Here is a 27,815-nt window from a genome sequence, read left to right as displayed (position 1 = left end):
GTACACGGGCCTCTCACTGCTGTGGCCTCTCCCGGGCCCAGCCGCTCCGCGGCACATGGGATCCTCCCGGACCGGGGCACGAACCTGCGCCCCCCGCATCGGCAGGCAGACCCTCAACCACTGCGCCACCTGGGAAGCCCCTATCTTAGCGGTTCTTGAAAGAAAGATGCTTTACATTTAATCCTATTTTCATGAATATGATTATGATATACATAACTATTTCCATCTCAGGTGATGCTGGATAGATGCAGTGCTTTACTTATCAAATTATAACAGTCCTATAAATTAAAATTTTTTTTTCTTGATCCCTGATTGTATGCCTGACATTGATATTCATATGCAAGAGAAAGAAGAGCTATGGGGTAACCTGGTTAAAGTAAAATTTATACTGTTTCAATACAACATATACCTACAGGAAGGCAGAAATAATTTGGTTTTGGGAGGATTGTTTTTTTAGCCAGTTGATTTTTTTTTTCATTAAAAAAATTTTTTAATACAGAAAAGTTCAAACATAAAAAAGTATATGGCCCCACCCCAGGTTTTATTGTTTAAGCTAAATCCCCACCACTTTCCCAACTCTCATATTATTTTGAAGAAAATCTTAGTAATATCATTTTATATGTAAAAACTTCAGTCTGTGTTTTTAAGAAATAAGGACACCTTTTTAAAAAATATTAAAATTTTATTTTTAAAAAATAATAAAAGTAACCACAATAATCACAATACCATGATCACGTTTATTTTTAAATAAATTGACAATAAATCCTTAATATTGAATATCCAGTCAGTTTTAATGTCCTGTTGACTCATATTGCCATAAATGGTTTGTTGTAATTTTATTTTATTTTTTAAATAGTTATTTTATTTTATTTTGATTTTTTTGGGTTTTTTTTTAATCTACAATTCCTGAATCTTTCTGGGCATATGGCTAGAATTTATTTGCTTTGTTGCAAGACCCTCCTCAGTAGGCATTTAGTATTAGATTTCTCAGTTTTTCCATAGACTGTTTTATTTTTGGCTGCGTTGGGTTGCTGTGCGTGGGCTTTCTCTAACTGTGGTGAGCGGGGGCTACTCTTTGTTGCGGTGCTCGGCCTTCTCATTGCAGTGGCTTCTCTTGTTATGGAGCACAGGCTCTAGGCACACGGGCTTCAGTAGTTGCAGGGTGTGGACTCAGTAGTTGTGGCTCACGGGCTCTAGAGTGCAGGGTCAGTAGTTGTGGTGCACGGGCTTAGTTGCTCCATGGCATGTGGGATCTTCCCAGACCAGGGCTCGAACCTGTGTCCCCTGCATTGGCAGGCAGATTCTCACTGCGCCACCAGGGAAGTCCTAAATATTTATTTATTTATTTATTTATTTTGGCATTGCCAGGTCTATTAGTTGCGGCGTGTGGACTCTCAGTTGCAGCATGCGTGTGGAATCTAGTTCCCCGACCAGGGATCAAACCCGGGCCCCCTGCATTGGGAGCAGAGTCTTACCCACTGGACCACCAGGGAGGTCCCTGTTCTAATTTTATACTTTGCTGATTTGAGTAGGAACCAAATAAGGACCATACATTATGATTAGTTATTTCTTTAAAGTCTCTTGTAATCAGTTATGTCCTCCATCTCTTTTCTTCTTACAGTTATTTTTGAATGAACTGGGTTATATCCCTGAACTGTAGTTTAACACAGTCATGGAGCTTTTTATGTTTCCTATAAATTGGTAGTTTGAGGTAGAGAAATGATCAGATTTTGGTTCAGTATTCTCTTGGCAGGGTGTTTTGTCCTCTGTCAGGAAGTACATGATGTCTGGTTGATTCTCACTGATTGCCCAGTAACATTTTAATAAGAGTAACATAAAACCTCACAGTCTTAGCACCTTAACATAGTAACTCTTCCTACTTAAAAATTATCTTTTTAATACCTTATATGTATTGGGGGTTTGACAGGCAAAGGTTTATTATACAGTATTTATGTTTCCCCAATTTTATGTACACCAGCTCTCCCTTCAGAAATCCTCTTTCTGGAGTCATACACTTAACCAGCATTATAAGAGTTCTTCCTGAGATCCATATGGGCAATACTCATCTCTTTAGTTTGAGCTTGCATTGAATTGTGTTGTAATCAACCATCAGCACAAGTCTCCTTCCCTTTTCATGGCCTCATGATTGGACCTATATCAGAAAATATACAAAAAGAACCAAGGGCTCTGTCAAAGATAAGGTAGTGTTTTTACTCTGTTATATTATTAGGTTTCCTTTTTTTTTCCTTAGTTACTACTTTTCAGGACGTCTGAGCCTCCCCACTTTTTTTTTTTTTCATTTTAAATAAGTTTATTTATTTATTTATTTATGGCTGCATTGGGTCTTTGTTGCTGTGCTCGGGCTTTCTCTAGTTGCGGCAAGTGGGGGCTACTCTTCGTTGCGGTGCACGGGCTTCTCATTGTGGTGGCTTCTCTTGTTGTAGGGCACAGGCTCTAGGCATGCGGGTTCAGTAGTTGTGGCTCACAGGCTCTATAGAGCGCAGGCTCAGTAGTTGTGGCACATGGGCTTAGTTGCTTCACGGCATGTGGGATCTTCCTGGACCAGGGATCAAACCCGTGTCCCCTGCATTGGCAGGCGGATTCTTAACCACTGTGCCACCAGGGAAGTCCCCTCCCCAGTTTTTAAATTTCCAGTTCCTGTGTTCTTCCATGAAACAGTAACGCATAAAGATAATTAGTTCATGTTGCGGAATTAATACATTTATATTAATAAGTAATACTGGCAGTAGCAGCATTGATTTCTCCTGTTCACTCAGTAACTTCACATATCATTTTTGCTAGGTACCACATGATAGTTTGTACAAAGATCCTCTATAATCCTTAGGGCAATTCTATAAGGTTTTTATCCCCACTTGTGGAGGAGATAACTGTGGCTCAAAAATTTTTTTAATAAATTTACACTAAGTCACACAGCTGAAAATAGCTGTACCAGTGTGAAATAGGATGATTTAGTTTTAAAGCCTGTGGTATTTTTATAGTGAGCCTGAGCCAGATATGTTTGATTGCAAATTTCCCTTTTCTTTCAATCCTTTATGGTTTGTTGAGATGTTCAGGCCTTCTAGTGGAATATTCCTATTGTCTGGGAGTCTAGGTTTTTAGCCTACTGAGACCTTAGTTTTCTATTTGGTGTGCTGTAAATTCCCAAAAAATTTCTAGATAGCTGAACTACCTAAATATAATAGGACCGTTGTATAAATCTTGCCAAGCTTATAGAATAGAGCTTTTCTTACTTAAGGAGTTTCCTATTTTTGCTGCCTCATTATAGTTGAGCAGCTACATAGTATCTATATTGACTATTAAAGTACATGCAGTAACATTACAATATAAAATTGAGTATCATCTTTTTCATGCTAAGCCTCCAGCTTCCTCATCCCCAGTATGTGTTTCCTAAATCAGAATGTTAGGTACATGGTCTTTCTTCACCATATACGCTAACCTACTTATATTGTACCATGCAGACAAGATAGGCTTCCTCTAAATAAGGCAAAAAAAGTCACACTTAAAAAACAGTTTTCCTTTTGATCCATTTCCTGTTAGGTTTTTCTCAAGGGTCATTTTAAATTATAAAAATCCTAATGTATTTAAATATTAATCGTTTGAAATTTATCTTTACTTTTTTAAAATCTATTTTAGAGTGATGAAAATGAACAAGAACAACAATCAGATACAGAAGAGGGATCCAATAAGAAAGAAACTCAGGTAAATAACATTACTTTTTGTATTTAGAAGTATTCGTATTTTTTAAGGGTTACTGTTTACTTGTGTTTATATTTATTTATGTCAGACAGTTACTGCACACTGTACCTGCCTGCTGGGGATAGACCATCAGTGGTTTTCTGGAATCAGGCGTGGAGGGACTGGAAAGGGGCACAAAGAGTATTTTAGAGACATTGGGAATGTTCTAGATCTTGATTGTAGAGGTATTTTTTTGGATATACACAACTGTCAAAACTCATCAAACTGTGTACTCTAAGTGGATGTAGTTTATTGTATGTAAATTAACCTTCAAAGTTGAAAAGAAATATGTAAATTAACCTTCAAAGTTGAAAAGAAAAAACAAAGAAGAGAATACAGGTTTCCACTGCTCTCCAAAAGTAGAGTGTTCCATAATCTTCAGTAAGCCACATAAAGTGAAGAGGGAATTACCTTAGGACACATCTTGCTACCGGTTGCAAGAGATAAATTGAGATAAATTGTGGTGCTCAAAGACACAGTCCAAAGCTGTGACAGCTTAAACTGAGTGTAGTTCCCAGGGAAGGAGCTTGGCGGTGCCTCTTTTGCTGCTGAGGGTGTGCCGCCTCTGTAATGGCTCGCTGTAAAACATGTTGAGTACTGTGCACTTTTTGCCTTTTCTCGTAAAAGCAAAGTGGCGTAAACGAACTTTTGAAAAGCAGGGGCTACCTGTAATAACCTTTGACCAAAGAAAAATATCTAAAGAATATCCAGAAGTAGTGCATACCTTACCAGATCCAGATTTTAGTTTTGTAAATGGCAAAGCTGTATTCTGGAGAAGATAATAGGTCATTTTAACTTGCTTTACATTTGTTTAGAAATGTAGTGTCTCTAAAAGATTTCACATTCCTTATCACAGCTGATCTTCCCCAATAATCTTCAGGAAAAGTCCCCCCACCTTGCCCCCTCAGTATTGATGAAGAAACTAAGGCAAGTTTGAATGACAAGTTTGCATAGCTAGCAGATGATGAAAGTTTCTTCCCACTAGTTTTTTTGCCCCTCTGTTCCCTATTGTTTGGCTGTGCACAAAGCTGACATACTTAGAAGAGCTGTATTCACATAAGGGTAGATCTGTACAACATAAGTTAGTCTTAATGTTTTAAACTCAGCACTGTCTAGCCTGAAATGGTATTCTGATCATATTTTCTTCATTTTGACTTGGCGTTCCTACATAAAGCTGTTAAAATTACTTTCAGTTGCAGGGATCTGCAACAATGTGAAGTGCCCAGAAGTTGGTTCTCTGTGCTAGGTGACTCTGGACATTACTCTTAGGGCCTATTTTGACCCAAAAGTTACTTTTATTTTACCTTTAGATAGCTAGACAGATTGAGGAATTAATTACTAACAAGGGTAAATTATTGGCAGGGCAAAAGTTTTGTCATTTTTAAACCCTTTGCCTATCAGTTGTCAGCACTCACCCATTTCACCTATGTCTCTTCTTTATTATATTCTGTAAACTTGTCCATCATCTTCCTTGCCCACTATGAACTCCCATCTTTCAAGGAAAAACAATGGACAGGTAAACAAAAGCAAAGGAATTAGTAAACCATCTCCAGCTGACCCTTCTCACTGCCATATCACCCAGATCCCCCATCCCAGCAGGCTGGGATAGGAGGGGAAAGATTTTCTGGCTTACAAAGTTGTGATTTTGAAGCATATTGATATATGTTATATTTAAGTTTTACTGTTAAAATTATACATGAGATACATTAAGGTTGAGTAGAATATTGTTTCTATGAAGAAAATTTTTCTTAGTTCCAAACAATTTAAATAGTTTTTGTTCATTTTAAATAGAGGATTGTTTTGATCTTACTTTGTGCTAGCATTTTTTTCAGTTACAAGTAACGCAAAACCCAGCTTAAACTGGATTAAACAAAGAGAATTTATTATAATTCAGTTATATTACACAACCCTCTATGTCAGACAAGGCCTACTACTGATATATTGCAGCTGTTTTGCTGCTAATGTGGGCTACATACTATCTTATCTAAACTTAATGACTGCTGTACCATGAGGAAAAGGAAGAGTGGAGGTTAAGACACTAACCCATAGTGTCTTTACAATAGACTAGAAAAGTGCTTCCACTAAGTAAGTGTTGCTCTCTTATGAAAATTTGTAGCATCAGCCCTTTTTTTTCTGTGAAAAAGTATGAGCAACACAATTCTTCGGTGCATTTTATCATTATCTCAGAAGTGTGTCTGATAAAAAAACTTGTATCCAGTTTATAGAATCCCAGTTCACCAAATTGAAAAATGGCTTTGTAGCATATACTTTTTTGCTTCAAAGTAAATTGTAAGTTGCCAAAAAGTTGTTAAATATTTTGAATTACCTGTGAAGCTACCTTTAGGATATAAATTAAAATTAAGATGAAATTTGAATTACTTTATCATAATATGGTTCATTATTTCCAAAAATGGGGCTTCTGTTGCTTGGGTTATTATAATTTGGTTTCATTAAACTATTGGATGATAAAACTTTTACCATGAAAAGAACATTAGTAATAAATCAAAAATTTAAGTGAGACAGACACCAAGGCAAGAAACTAGAAAGAAAAGATTAGCAGATTTGATTATTTAAACATGTAAATCTAGAAAATGGCAAAAAAGACTCCCGTATTAAAATTGAGACACATTTGCTCAGTTAAAAGTAAATAAGCTGGGGCTTCCCTGATGGCGCAGTGGTTGAGAGTCCGCCTGCCAATGCAGGGGATACAGGTTCGATCCCTGGTCCAGGAAGATCCCACAGGCCGTGGAGCAACTAAGCCCATGCACCACAACTACTGAGCCTGTGCCCTAGAGCCCGCGAGCCACAACTGCTGAAGCCCGTGCGCCTAGAGCCCGTGCTCCACAACAAGAGAAGCCACCACAGTGAGAAGCCCGCACACCGCAGCGAAGAGTAGCCCCCACTTGCCGCAACTAGAGAAAGCCTGTGCACAGCAATGAAAACCCAGTGCAGCCATAAATAAATAAATAAAATTTTAAAAAGTGAATAAGCTTAGCCCTCTTTTGTAACATTTAGAAGATTAATATTTGTACTATTTAAAAGACAGTAAAATAGAGGCAGAATCCATGAAATTTATAAATGTTACAAAAGAAGAAATATAAATGGCCAACAAGCTTAAACTACATTTACTCTGATTAATAACCAAAGATATAACAATTAATACAAAAGTGAAATTGGCAAAGGTTAATAATGCTTAGGTTTGGCATGATTAGTATTGAAATAGGCATTTTCATATAAGATTTTGGGATTATAATTAATATGTTTTCTTGGGAAATCAATTTAGCAGTACAAATCTGAAGGCTTGAGAAAAAGTTCATGCCTTTTAGCTTAGCAATTCCACTTTGAGAAATTTATTCCCAATGAAATGACTTAAGTTTGGAAAGACAAGTCTAAAGTGTTAACAGCAGCATGGCTCTTGAAGCAAAATATTGAAAACATCCTAATTGTCTATTAGTTGGGAATATATCAAAATGTATTTGCATGGATAGATATTTTATGTGTTCACAAAGATGTATACAGAAAAGATTAACAGTGGTTATCTAGGGTGTTTGAGAGATGGGGAATTATAGAGGAACTTTTTATACTGTGGTATTTTATATGAGTTTATGGTACTGTAATTAGAAAAACTTAAAGGGCTTTTTTACTTTGGAAAAATTATTTTGAAACACAGGGAACCACAAGGACATTATGCTAAGTGAAATAAGCAATTCACAAGAAACACATACTGTGTGATTCTACCTAAATGAGGTACCTAGAGTATTCAAACTCATGGGTAACAGAAAGTAGAATTGTGGTTGCCAGGAGCTAGGGGTAGGAGAATATGAGGTTTTGTTTAATAAGTATAAAATCACAGTTTTGCAAGATGAAAAAAATTCTAGAGAGCTGTTGCACAACAGTGTGAATATCGTCAGTGCTACTGAACTATACTCTTAAAAGTGGCTTACATGGTATATTTTGTTTTATGTGCTTTCTACTACAATTTTTAAAATATAAAACATAACCAATACTAGCACCATGCTTTTTAAAGGCAAAGAAATAGAATTTGAGTGATTTCTCTGACTACTTGGAGTTTTTATTTATTCTTAAATTTTAAATCAGTGAACCAGAGTGCAGACTGTGAGGTGAGATGTGATGTTTTCATTTGATATGTATACATTTTATTTCATGTGTGGCTAGTTTCCTGAATTTGGATAAATAATATCTTTTGTTTGTTTCTGCTCTTTTTTTAAATTGAGATATAATTGACATATAACATTATATTAGTTGCACATGTATAAAGTTGTTAATATTTGTGTATTGTGAAATGATTAGCACAATAAGTCTAGTTAACATCATCACCACGCATAAGTACAAATTTTTTTTCTTGTGATAAGAACTTTCAAAATCTACTCTTTTAGCAGCTTATGAGTTTGAATATCATGAAAATTGAAATTTAACTTCAAAATTGTTCATTATTATAAAATTAAAAAATAAATCAATGAATAAAGCATTACATCAAAAAAATAGGAAGCAGGTAAGAAATTGGTTTTGCAAAGGAAACTTAAATAGACTTAGGAAGACATTTTTAGTCTGAATGAGACTTCAGACAGTCCCAAAGGAACCCAGTAATATCACAGTGCATTCAAGGGTAAGTATAAATATCTAAATTCAGAAATTTAACAAACCATTTCTGAATAGTTACTTTATAGAAAATTATAGATTAAGTGAGTGTTTCAATAGAAAGAGAAAGAGCTAAAGATGACCACCCCCCAAAAATTCTTTGACTTCAATAAGACTATTTTATCCTATTAATCATTTCACCATTTAGATAAGAAGAGTTTTGGAACTTCAGTATAGCATACCACTTGCTTAAGAAAATTAATTATAGTTTCCTGTCCCCTAATTGCTAAACGTTGAAGGAACATGTAGCTGGATTTCCAGAAAATAAGTTTTAAGCAAAATATGTATATACTGTCATACATAAAATGCTTTAGGCATTCATTTGTTTGCCTCTGATGGCCTCAAAAACAGAAAAATGGGAAAGATAATTGCTTTGAGATGTCCCATAATAAACTTGCATTTCTTAATATAAATGTTACTTTTTCCTGCTAAGCGGGTTGTAAGTAATGGATATGTCTTAGTCTCTCTTTTTTTCCCTTCTAATTAAAAAAATAATGTATGGCGCCATTTTGTAGAAATTCACAAAATATGACTATAAATTGGCAAATGTAATCGTATAGTATTAGACAAGTAGAAATATACAGTGACTGTTCTAGAATTTCTTTGTAAGAACAACCACATTAAAGTGTATATAATAAATAGGTGTTAGTTTAATAGTGTGAAAACAGTATTGGTGTTAAATTTTCTTGATTAATCAATAAGTTACTTTAATGAAAGCATAAAAATTTAGTTATGCTTATGTTTTTCTCTCTTTATAGACGGATTCCATTTCTAGGTATGTTTTACTTTTTTTTTTTTCTTTTACTGACCTTTTTCTCATTTTTATCCTTTCTAAAAATATGTTGCTAGAAATTTATAAATTTTTTAAGTTGGTAGAATTATTTTAATAATAAAAAATCTATAGATATTTAGATGACCTGATAAGTGTTAATAGCTTTCTTCATCAATGGCTTTACTTCTAGTTAGATAGTTACAGTAAGTCACTAAGAAAGATTTTTTCTCAGATCTTTGCAACAGTGATAACTTTTCTTAGTTTTCCTAACCATCCTAAGTTTTACTTCAACACTGACCATCTCATTATTCACATCAGAGACTGATGAAACCCACCAGAAATTTATTTCACTAGGTATTCAGAATCTTCTCTCTTATCCCTGCTTCAGATAAAAGAAAACCAATGAAGACACTTTTTAAAAGTGTCTTCTAGCTCAAATTGTTCATCTTTTCAGAGAACCTCCACAATATCCTTGAATCTAATTTTTGTTCCTCTTGCCCATAATTGTTAACCAAAGCTTTATAAAACTAAGAACAAATTTTTATATACTGATGATTCTGTTGAATTGAAGTGTAGAGGCAGTAGCATTTATCAGAAAAAGTAACGCAAATTCAGAACTAGATAATAAGAGGATCCTCATTTTCAAATGAGATATGTTCTTCTTGTTTAGGACAAACTGTTCTGTTGTCCTCAGTATCCCTGAGGGATTGGTTCCAGGATCCGCCCTCCCCCGCCCTGGCTTCCGCAGCGGATACCAAAATTCACAGATGCTCAAGTCCCTTATATAAAATGGCATAGTACTATCTGTCACTTCAGATAGACTCTAGTTAGTTCATCATCTAAAATGTTACTAATTTTAAAATACAATTGTATGCCACTTAAAAAAAGGAAAAGTGCTACCAGTTAAACTATAATACCCATCACTTGTAAGCCTTGTTCTGATTTTAGAGATGTTAAAATGTGGGGGAAAAAATATACAGTTTAAAATTGTTGAAATAATTTATCATGATGTAAAACCAGTTTCGACTTTCAAATATAGAGATTTTGAACTCCCCTTCTCAAGGGAAATTAGTGTTAAAAATAACTTCCCATTTATTTATTATATATTATGAAAGTTAATTAGATAACCGATGAAGGAGAATATTACCTACCATTTTGGAATATCTAGTTAAATATACTAGGATGCATGTTAATGTAAGTTGTGAAAGCCTATAATAAAGATTTTGACTCAAACTCATCTTTTGAAGATACGAAATCAGTTCTACATCAGCTAGTGATCGGTATGATTCCTTGCTGGGTCGCTCTGGATCATACAGTTATTCAGAAGAAAGAAAACCTTACAGTAGCAGGCTAGAAAAGGATGATTCAACTGACTTTAAAAAGGTACTGGGTTATTTATTTATATTTAATTAAAAATAATCTTTTTGTTGAGATTTTTATGTTTGGATATTACTCCTGGAAGCTCATAATTAAATCAGTTTATTGAAATAACTTACTTAAAGTTTCAGTTTTGGGCAATTAATGGTAAGTAGAATATAAAAAGCTATTTGTTTAGAGGAAAACATAGGCAGAACACTCTATGACATAAATCACAGCAAGATGCTTTTTGACCCACCTCCTAGAGAAATGGAAATAAAAACAAAAATAAACAAATGGGACCTAATGAAACTTAAAAGCTTTTGTACAACAAAGGAAACCATAAACAAGACCAAAAGACAACCCTCAGAATGGGAGAAAATATTTGCAAATGAAGCAACTGACAAAGGATTAATCTCCAAAATTTACAAGCAGCTCATGCAGCTCAATAACAAAAAAACAAACAACCCAATCCAAAAATGGGCAGAAGACCTAAATAGACATTTCTCCAAAGAAGATATACAGATTGCCAACAAGCACATGAAAGGATGCTCAACATCATTAATCATTAGAGAAATGCAAATCAAAACTACCGTGAGATATCATCTCACACCAGTCAGAATGGCCATCATCAAAAACTCTAGAAAGAATAAATGCTGGAGAGGGTGTGGAGAAAAGAGAACCCTCTTGCACTGCTGGTGGGAATGTAAATTGGTACAGCCACTATGGAGAACGGTATGGAGGTTCCTTAAGAAACTACAAATAGAACTACCATATGACCCAGCACTCCCACTACTGGGCATATATCCTGAGAAAACCATAATTCAAAAAGAGTCATGTACCATAATGTTCATTGCAGCTCTATTTACAATAGCCAGGAGATGGAAGCAACCTAAGTGTCCATCAACAGATGAATGGATAAAGAAGATGTGGCACATATATACAATGGAATATTACTCAGCCATAAAAAGAAACGAAATTGGGGCTTCCCTGGTGGCGCAGTGGTTGAGAGTCTGCCTGCCGATGCAGGGGACACGGGTTCGTGCCCCGGTCCGGGAAGATCCCACATGCCGCGGAGCGGCTGGGCCCGTGAGCCATTGACATTGAGCCTGCGCCTCTGGAGCCTGTGCTCTGCAACGGGAGAGGCCACAACAGTGAGAGGCCCACATACCGCAAAAAAAAAAAGAAACGAAATTGAGTTATTTGTAGTGAGGTGGATGGACCTAGAGTCTGTCATACAGAGTGAAGTAAGTCAGAAAGAGAAAAACAAATACCGTATGCTAACACATATATATGGAATCTAAGAAAGAAAAAAAAAGGTCATGAAGAACCTAGGGGTAAGACGGGAATAAAGACACAGACCTACTAGAGAATGGACTTGAAGATATGGGGAGGGGGAAGGGTAAGCTGTGACAAAGTGAGAGAGTGGCATGGACATATATACACTACCAAATATAAAGTAGATAGCTAGTGGGAAGCAGCTGCATAGCACAGGGAGATCAGCTCAGTGCTTTGTGACCACCTAGAGGGGTGGGATAGGGAGGGTGGGAGGGAGGGAGACGCAAGAGAGAAGAGATATGGGAACATATGTATAACTGATTCACTTTGTTATGAAGCAGAAACTAACACATCAGATGTAAAAAAAACAAACAAACAAAAAAACTATTTGTTTATTTGAAGGAAAAGGGAAAGTACCCAGGACTTCCTGCACATTTAAGTCTCTCAGGCCAGTACTGTAATACTGTGGTAGCTGAAAGGGGGCACTGAGTAGATTTGGGGTAGGGGTGTGCGTGTGAAATCTTTTATTTGTTAATAGGAAGCAGCCAAACAAAGAATATAGCTTTTCCCAGGAGTATAGTATTTCCTAGGTAACCAAAAAACTTGTGAGATAGTTCAAGTGCTGTTAAGGGTTAAGGACGGAACTAATTAAGAAATGAGCCCTGGCAACAAAATAATCTAGAATTCTGAAGATCATGATTCTTCATATTGTAAGCTTTGAATAAACCTAATGAAGTTTGTTGTGGAGGAAAAGGTTGTGTGGTATTTGTACATGTCCCCAGGTATTTGGCGGCTATTTGAATCACCCACTTTCTTACAAGCCAAATCAACAAGAAAAGGAAGGTAGGGGGTCAGTTTATGTTAGGAATAAGATTCATTCGTTCAGTAAAGAACTGAACACTGAATTGTGCTTAAATTAGTAGTGAAGTTCTGCTCATGGGCAGTGGAGATGGAGATCCTGTCCCTGCTCTTATGAGCATCTTCCAGACAGACCTTATCATACAGTGATACAAATCAATGGATAATTTTTAAATTGAAACCATTATCCTGAAATAAAGAAACAGTTTTATAAAAGTGTCTAACAAAAGAAAGTGACAGGACCTAAGGATAGATTTCCTAAGGAAGTAACACTTCAGCCAAGAACAGAAGGACGATTAGGAGTTAACTGGCAAACATGGGAGAAACAAGTGTTCCAGATGGAGAGAAGGGTAAGCACACAAGCCAGCCTGGTGGTGGGAGGTACACGATGTACTGAAGCAATTAAATGTTCAGTATGGCTAGTAGGGCGAAGGGGATGGCGGCGTGAGTTTGCACCTACAGATGTGTAGGCTGGGACCAAACCATCAGTGCCTTACAGGCTGTTATAAGGATTTCCTTATACTGAGAACATTGGGAAGCCATCCAAGGGTTTTTAATGTATCGAGGTTAATGGATTGGTTGGCCTATGAAAATTATTAGATTGTCATTTTGAGAATTTAACTCTTGCTGCTTTGTATAAAACAGATTAAAGAGAGGTCAGGAGAACAATTCTAATAATAGAAATGTCTAGGTAAGAGATGACTGTAGACATCTATGGTTGTAGTAGTAGAGATGAGGAAAAAAGAAGTAGTAGATTCAAGGGCTATGAAAGTGTTCAAGAAATATTTCACTTTCCTTTTACCTTTAGTAAAAATAATACAAGTATAATGATAAATGCAACTGATACTCCCATCTCAGTATCAGGAATTAAAGAGTGAATGATAGGCAGAAAAGCTCACAGACCCCAAATAAAAATCATAATGCTCCTGAACTCCAGCTGAGGTCACTGTGCAGCTGTGTGGTCCCTCTTTATCAGATAACTGAATTTTTAAAATCAAACTGAAAAGTCAGGATTTTCAGTGAAGTAATAAATTTTAAATACCAGAACTAGTTTTTAAAGAGTTTATGTGGGACAAATACACCTGAATAACCAAAAATTTCTGCCTTGAGACCACAAAGCATTAAAATATTTTTAATACTTTCTTTAATAGTTCATATGTTACATTAATCTTTCTGTTTTAATAATATAATCAATGGGAAATCTTCTTAAAATAGTAAAAAAGCAGAAAAGTAATTTGTTCTTCTCCCCTAATTTATATAGCTTTATGAACAAATTCTAGCTGAAAATGAAAAGCTGAAAGCACAGCTACATGATACAAATATGGAACTGACAGATCTTAAATTACAATTGGAAAAGGCCACCCAGGTTTGTACCTTTTTCTCTTTGTTACTCTAAAGGTAATGGTTGTGATTTGTTCTATCTAAAAATTGCATTGAAATGTTCTCTTGTGTTCTAGATATAAGTTTGGTTATTGATAATAGCTTATTTATTAGTAGGACAGAATCAAGATAATACAGTTTACCGATAATTTATTTTCTTCTAAAGTAAATTTAAAATATGGACATATATAGCCTTACTGTAGAAAGTCAAAGTATTTTTAAGCCTTTTAATACCTATGTTGTGGTACATGAAGGATTTTAAATGCTTATTTCCAGCTTATTTCCAGCATACCAAATGTAGCAAGGCAAAGCATCTATACAGAATCTTCTTAAAGCCATAAAATTTTGTATAATAATCTTTATTCATTATGAATGTTTCCTGTTTAATCCAAAAAAGCCTGATTTGACATAATAATTCTGGAAGAAGATAATTTTAGTCATAACTCCTTTTACCTTCCTTCTGTGCAACAACCTAGCAGAGATCATTTTAGACAAGAAAACTAGGATAGCCAAGCAGAACTCACAGCCTTGTACATATGATCTAGGATGTGTATGATCTAAGAATTGTCTCCCAAGCTCTTTTTTCATAAAACACTAGCTCTGGGAGATAGTTCTGGCACATTCCCTCTTCCTTCTCTTGCCCCTCTTCAAAACAAAAAAAAAAAAGAAGAGGAAAGAGCTTTGTGATCCAAGAAACTGAGAAATACTATATATTCTATATCTTGGAGATTTTACAGGGTTTATTTATATGTTAAAGGCTCTAACGAGTCCTGTAATTTTTAAGGAAACAAACTTGTTTAATTTTAACATAAGACTTTCTAGCATAAACACATTTCTGCACTAAACTTTTAGAATCCAGTTTGAAAACACTGATCTAAAATGGCATCCTCAGTTCTATAAATGAGACTGCATACTTTCTGTGACCATTCTTTTATACTCATCTTTCTCATAATTTTTAAAATTACTTCTCTATGTTGAACTTACACTTATTACCAGGTCCTTTTTTGTTGTTAACCACTATTACATTGTGAAGCAATTGTTTATGTACAGTGGAGACTGTGCTAAATTTGCAGGCATCACGCTAACCTTGTGAGGTTATGAAGACTCAGATTCCATCAGGTAATGAGGGTTTACTATGAAGATACACAGTGAAGTACAGCAGAACAAGAACACGTTTCATAGTGAGGTGTCATAAAAACTTGGGCTGTCACACAAGTTTAAACTTGCCGTCTTACACTTAGGCTTCATGGTAAACTGGAACGTCATCATTCTTCAGGTTGCATTAGTAGCTTAGTGAGCCACTGCGAAATATCATAACTAGTTCCCTGAAAATAGTTTCAGCTCTAGAGATTTGGTCATAATATTTTCTAAATAAAAATGTCCACTGCTCCCTACTGTAGTATTCTGTCGTATGGTGATTCAGCTAATCTGTGTTTCCACTGCTTACTGCCATCTCTATGTTTCTCTGCTTTTCTGCCTACTCTCTTGTCATCTAATTTTTCCTATATGTTTCTCATTCAAACTCTAGAAGACAGGGGAACTGATAGAATTAGCCAGTTATCATCAACGTGAAGCAGTCCTGTTAGTGCCCATAGACCTATTAGTGACCATTTCATAGGACACTGGACAACTCTTGCAAGCTTCCTTTGGGTCAGGTACCAATTTCTGATCCCATTGCCTGTGGCCAGAGAAATAAAGTCACCGCATTAAAGAGTATGACAGCTTCTGTCTTAGCAGGCATTCTAAGTATCATGCCCAGTATACTGAATTAATAATAGGAGGGGTAATTAGAGTATGAGATAATGAGTAAATATTCAAAGTTAGTATCTTACACTATGTAAATGTCATTTCAAAAATTTAGGGATATATGTAAAGGTAAAACTGATAGGACATTAAACTTTTTGTTCAATTTTAGAGTTACTTATCCTGAGCATTTAAGTCTACTGTGAATCTTTCCACCTGATGTTTGTTTTTTTTTTAACATTTCTTTTATAACTGTTCATGAATATACATAGTAGTGGCAGTTTTGATAGTCACGTGGGATTTTTCCAAGGGAACCATCATCCTGTTAGGAATTAATCTTGGGAATTCCCTGGTGGTCCAGTGGTTAGGCCTCCGTGCTTTCACTGCCGTGGGCCCGGATTCAATCCCTGGTTGGGGAACTAAGATGGTGCAAAAGCCGCAGCGCAGCCAAAAGAATTAAAGTTGAAGTTCAGGTCTATGTGATAGTATTTAGCCAAGGACTCTAGAATCCTTGAATCCTGCCTTAACCCAGCCACCCTACTCCCTGTACAGTCTTCAAGGGAGGGAAATAGGTTAATTTACCAGAAACCAGTTGATGAATAATTATTTTGTCAAATGTGAATTCACCAGGTTTACCAATTGTTATTTTAACAGCTTTAACTAGAATATTTACCAAAAATATTAACTAAAGTTGGGCTTCCTTGGTGGCGCAGTGGTTAAGAATCCACCTGCCAATGCAGGGGACACGGGTTTGAGCCCTGGTCTGGGAAGATCCCACATGCTGCAGAACAACTAAGCCCGTGAGCCACAACTACTGAGCCCGCATGCCCACCTAGAGCCCGTGCTCCGCAACAAGAGAAGCCACCGCGATGAGAAGCCCGCGCAACCCAACGAAGAGTAGCCCTCGCTCACCTCAACTAGAGAAAGCCCGCGAGCAGCACTGAAGACCCAACGCAGCCAAAATAAAAACAGTAAATAAAATTAATTAATTAATTAAAAATAAAATAAAAACATCAAAAGTATATCAGGATTAGCTGAAAGTCTCATCTTTTTAAATATTTATTTATTTATTTTTGGCTGTGTTGGGTCTTCGTTGCTGCTCACAGGCTTTCTCTAGTTGCAGTGAACGGGGGCTACTCTTCATTGCGGTGTGCGGGCTTCTCATCGCGGTGGCTTCTCTTGTTGCAGAGCGCGGGCTCTAGGTTGTGGGCTTCAGTAGCTGTGGCGTGCGGTCTCAGTAGTTGTGGCACATAGGCTTAGTTGCTCCGCAGCATGTGGGATCTTCCCAGATCAGGGCTCAAACCTGTGTCCCCTGCCTTGCAGGTGGATTCTTAACCACTGTGCCACCAGGGAAATCCCTGAAAGTCTCATCTTATTTGAAATTCTGAATTTGATTTCTAACAGTAAGCAATGGGAATACATTAACTTCTATTTTTCCAGAAAGAGTAAGCACAAAAAATAAAATCATTTAAAACAACAGATTAGGAATTCCCTGGCAGTCCAGTGGTTAGGGCTCCGTGCTTTCATTGCTGAGGCCATGGGTTCAATTCCTGGATGGGGAACTAAGATCCTGCAACCTGTGCAGTGTGGGCAAAAAAAAAAATTAAATTAAATTAAACAAGTTAGATGGCCATGATTTAGATCTTTATTTATATACTATAACGTTAAAAGAGAAATTGTGCAAAAAGGGGTCAAAAAGTATCTTGGTTTACAAGCCCTGATGATACAAAAATATGAATGTTGAAAGGGTTGACAGAAGAGAAAACTATATAAAGAAATGTTTGGTTTGGTTTGTTTTGTTAATTTATTTTATTTATTTATTTATTTATTTTTGGCTGAGTTGAGTCTTCGTTGCTGCACATGGGCTTTCTCTACTTGCGGAGGCTACTCTTTGTTGTGGTGCACGGGTTTCTCATTGCGGTGGCTTCTCTTGTTGCAGAGCATGGGCTCTAGGTGCACGGGCTTCAGTAGTTGTGGCACACAGGCTTAGTTCCTCCGCGGCATGTGGGATCTTCCCAGACCAGGGATCAAACCAATGTCCCCTGCGTTGGCAGGTGGATTCTTAACCTCTGCGCCACCAGGGAAGTCCCCTAAAGAAATGGTTTTTATTTTATTTTATTTTATTTTATTTATTTATATATTTACTTACTTACTTATTTATGGCTGCTTTGGGTCTTTGTTCCTGCGTGCCGGCTTTCTCTAGTTGTGGCAAGCGGGGGCTACTCTTCATTGCAGTGCGCAGGCTTCTCATTACGGTGGCTTCTCTTGTTGTGGAGCACGGGCTCTAGGCATGAGCACTTCAGTAGTTGTGGCATGTGGGCTCAGTAGTTGTGGCGCTCAGGCTTAGTTGCTGCATGGCATGTGGTACCTTCCCGGACCAGGGCTTGAACCCGTGTCCCCTGCATTGGCAGGCAGATTCTTAACCACTGCGCCACCAGGGAAGTCCCAAGAAATGTTTTTTAAATCACCAAAGTAAACAGTGAAGTTGTGCTTAATCAGTGATGAACCATATATATGTATGTAGAGAGAGTTTTTTAAAGTATATTTTGTGGTTAATGATCATAGCAGAGCATTCTTATTAAGTAGTCAAAAACCATGTTTGGTAAATTTTTTAAATTGGTTATTCAGCAGATTGGCTTCTGGGGAATGAGCCCTTTGATGAATTCATTTTCAGCAAATAGACCAGGAATTCCCAAGGGAGATGTATAAACAGAGGTCAAAGTAAATGAGAACTAAGCACTTGTTTTTTAACTGGTCCTGTGCTCAATACCCATATGCACAGCTCTCTGGTATTGAGTGCAGCATGTGGCTTAAAACCCCAAGGGTCCTTTTCATCCCCCAGATCTCAGTATTTATCAACTTTAGTTGATTGCATAGTACAAGAAGCAGAAAAAAATGAGACCTGAGCTTACCAGAAGAAAAGCTATATGGTTAGGATTTCTCATAAGTGACAGTGGATATGAACCCTCTTACCAGTTTTGGAACATGGATGATTGGGAAAAAAAAACTCTAGAGAAGAAGGAGTGAGCAAGACTAAGGTAGCTGTGAGAGAGGACCAAAAGGCCAGTTTACTGGTCTGACTGCATGGATACGGTCACACAACCTGGTCCAAAGTACATTTCAGTCAAGGTCATGGAATCTGAGCACTAAGGTTAGCCACTCTTCCTGGTGTAGGAAAAGAGAGCTTGAACATCGGAGGGAAAACTGGGATATTTTTGGCTTTGTTCCATAGTACTCACCCATCCTTACTCTCAGCTCAACTGTAAAGACCCGAGGAGAAACGATACATAAACGATGAGAACTATGGAGACCATTGTATTCCTAAGCATTCCTCTAACTCTTTATTATTTCAGTAGAAATCCTGTTTTCTCTCTTCTTTGCTTACACCTGGGTATTACTCCTGAATAGTGTGATTTCTTTGAATACCAGTAGAGGAGAGTTACTGTGGTCCTCTCCCTTTCCCCATCTTTATTGCAGTTACATCTCTTTTATATTTCTTACTTCCTTGCAGAGACAAGAAAGATTTGCTGATAGGTCACTATTGGAAATGGAAAAAAGGGTAAGTATCCATCTTACTGAATAAGTAATCAATTTCCCCCTTTGTTTTTTATATAAGCAATGGTAGGTTGTTTTGGTTTTCTTTAGTTTTGTTTTTATGGATGGTAGTTTTCATTAGTTTAAATTAATACTCAGTAATTTGATTATGAATGTTTTCTTGCTTATCTTCTTTATAGAGTCTTATGGGGTGAAATTACCTTCTTAATTTTAATTTACCATGTTATTCTTTTAATGTACAAAAAAACATCTTGCCTTAATTCTTAAATGTACACATTGTGATAGTGAATCTGATACTTTTTAAATGCCATTTATCTCTCCTTGATTTTCTGTGGTGATATACTTAAAACACTTTAATCATATATACATTTAGTTTAATTCTTTACAAAATTAAAATACTTCCATTCTTAAAGTTTTTAAAGATCTGGGGACCTAATTTTCAGATTCTTTTTAAAGTTAATTTAACAGTATTATTTAATTTTGAGTTTAAATATTTAACTTAAGTAGGCTCTTCTAAAACAAACAAAAAAAAGATTACAAGAAAATCCTTTTACCATTTTATGTCTTTTACAATTTTTTATCTGGCCATGATATATTCACTTGTATTTTTCTCCTTTTATTATTATTATTGCCCAGGAATTTGGCAGTGGGCATAAGAAAAACTCCACAAGTTAGTCTGAGCAGTTGAAGATCTATAAATGATCAGAAGTTTATGGAAAAATTAACTCAAAGAGTACCTGTAGTACAGCTGAGCAGTGGCTAGATTTTCAAGGTTTCAGCCAGAGAAGCAATTACATACTGTGGAGCTCTGATCTCTAGATCAAAGAATAGTCAAGAGCACTTGATATGAGAATATTTTCTTCCATTCCATTTTAAAAATTTACGTTGTTGGGCTTCCCTGGTGGTGCAGTGGTTGAGAGTCCGCCTGCCGATGCAGGGGACACGGGTTCGTGCCCCGGTCCGGAAGGATCCCACATACCGCAGAGTGGCTAGGCCCGTGAGCCATGGCCACTGAGCCTGTGCGTCCAGAACCTGTGCTCCGCAACGGGAGAGGCCACAACAGTGAGAGGCCCGCATACCAAAAAAAAAAAAAAAAAATTTACATTGTTGACCCCAAAAAAGGAGAGAAATGATAAAAATACCGAATATATAAACATAATAGTTAACGTCTGTGTCATTTACTAAATTGTAACGTATAATAACTATGATTTCATGAGGTTTTAAAAATCATCGTTCTGGGCCATTTAAACTATTGATCTAACTTATAATTGCTAAAAATTTGGAATCACTTATTTTATTAAATTTAATGTTGATTATTATATCACAATATAACTTACTGAATTTTATATCCAAGATATGCGAAACAGTAAAGAAATGTTTTCAGTTCTCTTTTATCCATACTAATAGTTGAGATGAAAGACATAGATAACCATATACTTAATCAAAATATTATTTATTTTTGAGATAGTCACATTTTTAAGAATATTTTATTTTTGTGAAAGTAATGTATTTATTACAAAAATTTTAACAAAAGATGAAAATAAAATCTCCCTATCATGTAGAGATAAGTGACGGTTTAATGTCTATCTTTTTTTTTCCATCTAGGCTTATACACCTACAATATATACATGTTCACATTCTGACATTCTCACCTGACCTCCTCTTTCTGCCTGTCAAATGCAGATAAATTATGAAGTAGCTAATCTACTTTCAGTTTAACAGACATTGGTAATCATAGTATTAATAATAACTGCTAACTTTTATTTAGCACTCTTTTACATACCAGGCAGGCACTGAGTTAAGCACTTTATATGCATTTTTTTCTCTTAACTATATTTTTAAATGATAATAAGTTTATTTGTTAAATATAAGAAATTTCCTGCAACTTTACAGTTGTCAATTTGGCAGTGAGGCAGTTCAGTATAGTGTTCTTGTCTTGCTTTGCCACTACATAGTTAAAATCTTGAAGGCACATAATAAAATTGAGAATGATGGGGTTGTTACCTGTCAGTTGGAGGAAATAATGCTGTTGCTGATATTTCACAAAGTTATGAGGATCAAATATGATATTATATGTCCTAGTATTTTGAGAAGTGCAGTGGTTTTTATGAATGTGTCATGGATGTATGGTTAAATAGGAGAAAGTTCTATTTATCAAAAGTAACATTTTTGAATGTGTAATAATGTTTAAACATGCTAATAGTAGAATAACACAGTACTTAAAAGACTATGGGTAGGATTTCATCTATTTTTTAAAATCACATACTCTAAAAACGTTAACATTTACAGTAAATGTACTGCTTTACTAAATATCAACATTAATTATTAATCTGGGAAAGAATGTCTTAGAAATAGTTTCAGTATGATTAAACTAAATTTAAATGGTTTGTATCTGAAAGGTGACCGGCAAGAGTCAGTATCTTCTGGGCGGTATGACCTAACCAAAGTTTTAAGCACATTAATTACTGCTGCTTGCTTTTTGCATAACACCCTAGAATGCTTATTATTTAAGGGAGAATAAAACTGTACACTGCAGTAATATACTGTATGTTGCCTTTGCCTATCACTCTTTGAAACAAGGTAGTTTAAAATAAATGCTACAGTTGCTTCTTCATTAGATTCACTGCATTAATGCTACGTAGGGTATCAAACTAAATACAAAGCTATGAAGTCAACTGGACAAATAATGACTAGTTAACATTGTGGGTGGAGGAGATGAACATCTCTTAGATCCTTTTGAAATTTTGAAGTACACATATTTTAGGCACGTTTGCTTCTTGCTTTTCTGCTTTTTATCACTATAGAGTAATTGCATCTTTGTGTGAGTTTTTTTTTTTTTCTTTTCTATTCAATCCTCAGTCTTGAGTATTGGTTTACTCTATCCCTAAGTTTTATGTGAACTAAAAACAGTTTGAACGTGTTATGTAGCATCTTACCAGAAAGTCAAAGCTTTAAAGAAAGAGCTTACAGGAAGTAACAAAATAATGACCTTCATATTTATTTCTCTCAAATTTTGGAAAGCTCTTTACACATCACTGGCATCGCATCTTTTTCTACACTGCTCCTGATTTAATTTTTTATTCTAAAGTGTCACGATTTCACAATTTAGAAGAAAATTTAAGAATATAATAATTATATCATTAACATTAGTACCTTAAATTCATCTAGGAACGAAGAGCTCTAGAAAGAAGAATATCTGAAATGGAAGAAGAGCTCAAAGTAAGTAAATCATGCTGCAGTATAAACTCAAAATTTACAGTACCATTACAGATACTGTGTTTACATTAATTGTTGTTAAAGCTGCTTATACAGTTTATGAGTTATCTATATCTTGTGCTTCTCTTTCTTCCTGAATCCAGGTTTTAGGTGAGCTAGAAAAGTGTTTAAAACTCAAATCTTTTTGTTAATCAGTTTTTATAGCACTTTTGATGTTCAGGTATAGAATAAATTGGACAATAATGACTGTAAGATTTGGGATTTATCATTTATTTGTTGGAGTTCAAATACTCTTTTCCTTGGAGAATAACTGGTGAGGAGGGATCACTATAAAAATAATCTCTTTTGAAAATAAAGGACATTAGGGGCTTCCCTGGTGGCGCAGTGGTTGAGAGTCTGCCTGCCGATGCAGGGGACACGGGTTCATGCTCCGGTCCGGGAAGATCCCACATGCCGCGGAGTGGCTGGGCCCGTGAGCCATGACCACTGAGCCTGCGAGTCCGGAGCCTGTGCTCTGCAACGGGAGAGGCCACAACAGTGAGAGGCCTGCGTACCACAAAAAAAATTAAAAAATTAAAAAAAATAAAGGACATTAGAGTAGTGGACAGTCAGAGGTACAGTTTATCAAACTCTGCATCACCTGTGAGAATAAGTTCATTTTGAATATTGGAAGGTACATTCTTCTCAGGAGAAAAAAGAATGACATAGTTAATTGATTACCTCTTATTACATTGTCTTGCATAAAATATCTATCACATTATGAATTAATGGACTAATGCATAGGAAATTATGCCCATAGAATTAGAATTTCAAGATTTAAATGTTTTTCTATTGAATTATTTAGTTTCTTATTAAAACATTATTGAATGGCTTTGGAGAAAATGTTTTTGGATTTTGTTTGCCTGTGTATTTTGTTTGATAAAGAATTTTAGAACTATACTGTTTACTTTTGCAAATTTCATGGAATATTCTTTTAAGACTCTTAATTTTTTTCTTCTTACATTTGTTATCTGTGATTCTTTATGTTTTCATTGTACTCTTTTCCACTTTCTTATTTTTTATCTTCTATTTCTTTATGTTCTGATTCCTGCAGAATCTGCACCAAATAAAGCAAATTCAAACTCTGAGAGAATTAAATGAGCGACTGCTGACTGAGAATAGGGCCTTGACAAGAGTGGTAGCCAGGCGCTCAGGGTTCTGTAGGCAACTGCAGTCTGTGAATCTATAACTTATAGTTTCATCATTTCTTCTTAGTAGAGCCAGGCAGGTGTTTTTGTATTAGTAAGCGTGTCTTGAGCTCACTTTTACACATTAACGCCATTGTGTCTGGAGCTTATCACGTAACTGTTTAATTATGCATGGCTTCTCGGCATGCTGGAAAGTGTTACTGATTGTGCATTGTGACTGGTAAACTGCGGTAAACTGAGGGAACGATCGAGGCATTAGATAAAAGACTGGTCTGCACGTTCGCAAAGCTAGCGCACATCTTGGCTCTACGAATCTGTTAGCACTTAAACATATGGCTGTTTAAAATTCTTTACTAGAAAGGAAATGGAACATGTATTGTACATATAAGTAATATATGTTGAAGCCGAAGATTAAACATGAAGTACCTGCCTTTCAAAACAATCTCATTTTCAGTCAGAACCACCTTCGTTAATATTCACTTAGTTTTCTATTAACAGAGGCATCCTAATAAAGGTACTAGTTTATCCTAATAAACTTCAGATTACTGTATTTTATATCCATGCATTCTGAGCACAGGTAAGAATGGATTGGTTCCACATAATATTAAACTCTTCATAAAGATTTTGCTTAAGGTAATTTTGCAAGTAGTTTTACTTGTATCTAATTTGATAACCTAGTACATTTTGAAAGCTGAGGAAAGAGACCTAAATATCTTGGAAAGTATATTTTAATGTCTAAAATATAAGCTATTCCATTTCCAAGCAAATCTGACAGAGCACATGTGATTTAAATCATTCTTAGTAGAAAATCCAATTAACTTATTATAATTCCACCCCCTCCTTCAGTCTGTCTGTAAAACAAAAAATAGTTTTGTTTTCAGGATGTAAGGGTGTGTTTTTCTGTTTACTCCAAATACTAGTTATATTTTTCTATGCTTGGATATTTTTATAAATTCAGACTTACTACTTGGGCTTATAAATTATTTTATACTATTCTAATGATAGAAATAATTGCTTTGTAACCATTTAATTGAGCATTTATCTTGGATCAGACACTGTACTAGGCACTTAAACTTAATACAAGGTAAATCGTTTAAGGAATTTTAATAATTTAGAACAAGTCTAATTCCCTCAAAACTTCCCTAAGTAGGCTGGTTTTCTTGTGGAATAACAGTATGGTTTGAGGTCTGACATAAATAAAGCAAAAGGCCTTAATTTAGGCTGACAGGAACTCTTAAAGGAATTCCCTTTAAGAGCCTATCCTAACAAAACTAGGCTTCCTTTCCTTGGCTGCTCTAATATGGTGTGCTCGTGACTCATAATGTCAAGTGATTTAGTACATTTCAGTTGATAACTTTGGGAGAATAAACCTTTCATTTCATCATTTATTAAACTAATTAGCTTCACAAAGGGGGGATTTCTCCCTGATACATGTTTTAGTCACTAGAAATATATATAACTGACAAAGCTTGTTCATGTGTCTTGTGGTAAAAATATAACATTTATTAAGAATCATATTTTATCTTTTTATTGAATTAAAATTTTCTCTTCTGTTTTTCCTCTCATAGATGTTACCAGACCTGAAAGCAGACAACCAGAGGCTAAAGGATGAAAATGGGGCCTTGATCAGAGTTATAAGCAAACTTTCCAAATAAAAAAAGAAAAAGCAGCAAGTAATGGAATTGCACATATTAGTAACCCAGTGGACCATAATTGACAGTCACTGGAAGCCTGGGAAGAATCCTTGGAGACTGTCATTTTTGGATATCCTGCCAAATGCCCTCTTATCTAGGAGTTTTGTTTTGTTTAATTTTCTGGTGTTTTTGTTTGTTTGTTTGTTTTTTTCCTTGTATCAAGACCATTGTTTCATGTTAATGCAGCTGCTGAGAAGATTTTTTTTTTATGACTGAGAAAACTTGTTTACAGCTCCAGCATATAAGGAAAGTGTTCAAGGCCAGATATGCCTCAGATATTTAACCAGTAAGCCTTAGTTGTACATAAATACTTTTGTGTCAACAAAAACTCAGCTCTCACAGAAGACAGTTATTCAGCATTTTTTGATGTGCCACAGTTTCCAGTTTTTCGATATTTAATTTTTTTTTTTTTGCTTTACATCTGAGTTTGGGTTTGTACTTTTTCCTTCTAACTCTTCATGTGGCAGACTCTTCTCCTGTCTCACAGCTTTCTCATTTACAGAAAGGAACACTTGCTCTTCTGAGATCATTGTCATATATTAGGCTAATGCTGTGTTGTCCCCCGCCTGGAACTGAATTGCTTGGTGGAACACTTGCTTTCACCGTTTGTGCAATATGCATTTATTCCTTATATGAATGCTTTAAAGTCAGTTGAGATTAGATTCTTTTAAGTCCTGTTTTCTGCCTTCATTGGTCACTGTTTTGTTTTTGTTTGTTTTTTATTATTGTAGTATAAGATGTTAGATTCTTTAATCTTCACATTCATTTTAGCAGGTACTGAGTGATGCTGTATATATAAATAAGTGTATTGTTTTGATTTTTAGACCACCACATGGCATGCTTGACTGTTTTCTTATTTCCAGTGTCTGTTAATGCAAAGTAGGCTACTCCATAATAGTGTTAAAAACAAAATTTGCTAACAATGTGATATAAAGACTTTTAAAATAACACGTTTATGTGGAGCCCTATCTTTACAAAAGTTTTCTACTGTAAAATGCTTTTACTTTTATTTGCAGTTTTCATTTGGTAGTATTCAACCATAATTAAAGTTCCATAAGGTAATTGCTTCACACTTCACATACCTGTATTTATCTGAGTGCTGTCTATACTGTTGTGCTAGCCAGAGTAATGCTATGAAATCATTTGCAGACTTAACGTGAGTTCGTGTTAAATGCACTGTTATTGCCATGTGAAGAGGCATTGACTTTGATACCACCATCATGTTCAGACCATTTTATACATTTCAGTGGCCTTTTTTTAAAAAAAAGCAAAACCAAGTGCATATGAAGATGGCTTTTATTTGGACAAATAGCTTTTATATTTTCATTAAACCATGCAAAAAATACTCTATCTTTCTGGCACATAACTGTCTCCTTAACCACTGAACAGTTCAGCCATTTGAATAAATTGTACATTGTAAAGCTTATAGTAGCTAATTGTATTATTGATTGTATTGTATACTATATTAAATGTGAATTTGTACCCCCCTCATTTTAAAAGGTCATTGTGTTCTACTGCCTATTTTAGATTACTTTGGGGTTGGGAAAGGGTGTTTTGGTAAGCAGGATTTTAAGTCCTCTCTCTCTTGATTGGTTTTATGAAGATATAAGGTTATGCTCTTACTACCAAGCTCAGGATTCTTGATTTTTAAAGGTACAAGGATAGTTGTGGGAATTTTATTTTTGGTTATATTTGAACTGTATGAATGGTTGGTCTGAATATAAAGAATTTCCATGGTCTTATGTGGACGTAAAATATACAGATAATTGGTCAGTTTGAGTGACTGCAACATGTTCTGGTTGCACAACAGTTAGGCATGCTAAGGATTATATTTGTGAAGTTTGGATGCCTGTGAAGAATGATTAAATACATGTTTCTAATATTTTAGTGTTTTGTATTTAGGTTATTTATTCTTTGTATCTAAAACTGAACAGCTACTGTGCTATATTGATTTTATTGGTAGTATTGAGCAGACCTTGTTTCTGCATGAAACTAGTTGCAAAACCCACTATTTTGGAAATAAAAATGTATTTTGACATATACAAATAAAATGAATAAAACTATTTTAAATGTGTGAACTTTTACTGAAGACGTTTACAACTTTGTTCTGAGATATTTAAATTCTGCATGGGTATTTTTTCACTAATTGCTTTACTTGGATTCCAATTGGAATAATTTTTGAAATTGTAATATTGTGATAATTTGCACATTGTACATGCACATCTGTAAATGCAATCTTAATTGCCATATTTATGCAATCTGTGTATCAATTTGGACAAATGTTTATATATTTTACATAAAGCTGTCTGTGTGCAGAATCTGAGAACTAGTTTTTTATGATAATAAGTGGGTAAAAAATAA

General features: G+C 35.5%; 1 protein-coding gene across 4 annotated transcripts in view; it reads left to right on the top strand.

Moving 5' to 3' along the window:
* PPP1R12A (protein phosphatase 1 regulatory subunit 12A) overlaps positions 1-27,517 on the top strand; it is a 152,447-nt gene extending 124,930 nt beyond the window's left edge. For all 4 annotated transcript variants that reach the window (XM_082634439.1, XM_082634438.1, XM_082634440.1 and 1 more), the window contains 7 exons: positions 3,655-3,720; positions 9,174-9,190; positions 10,435-10,570; positions 13,941-14,045; positions 19,314-19,361; positions 22,526-22,576; positions 25,329-27,517. In XM_082634439.1, the coding sequence (XP_082490565.1) occupies positions 3,655-3,720; positions 9,174-9,190; positions 10,435-10,570; positions 13,941-14,045; positions 19,314-19,361; positions 22,526-22,576; positions 25,329-25,415 (510 nt within the window). In that variant the 3' untranslated portion in view covers positions 25,416-27,517. The remainder of the gene's footprint in view (positions 1-3,654; positions 3,721-9,173; positions 9,191-10,434; positions 10,571-13,940; positions 14,046-19,313; positions 19,362-22,525; positions 22,577-25,328) is intronic.
* The last annotated feature ends 298 nt before the right edge of the window (positions 27,518-27,815 follow it).

The sequence above is a fragment of the Mesoplodon mirus genome, assembly GCF_964341445.2.
Source record: "Mesoplodon mirus genome assembly, chromosome: 11".
Classification (NCBI taxonomy): Eukaryota; Metazoa; Chordata; class Mammalia; order Artiodactyla; family Ziphiidae; genus Mesoplodon; species Mesoplodon mirus.
Note: the sequence above shows the minus strand (reverse complement) of the source record. Positions and strands in the feature narration are given on the sequence as shown.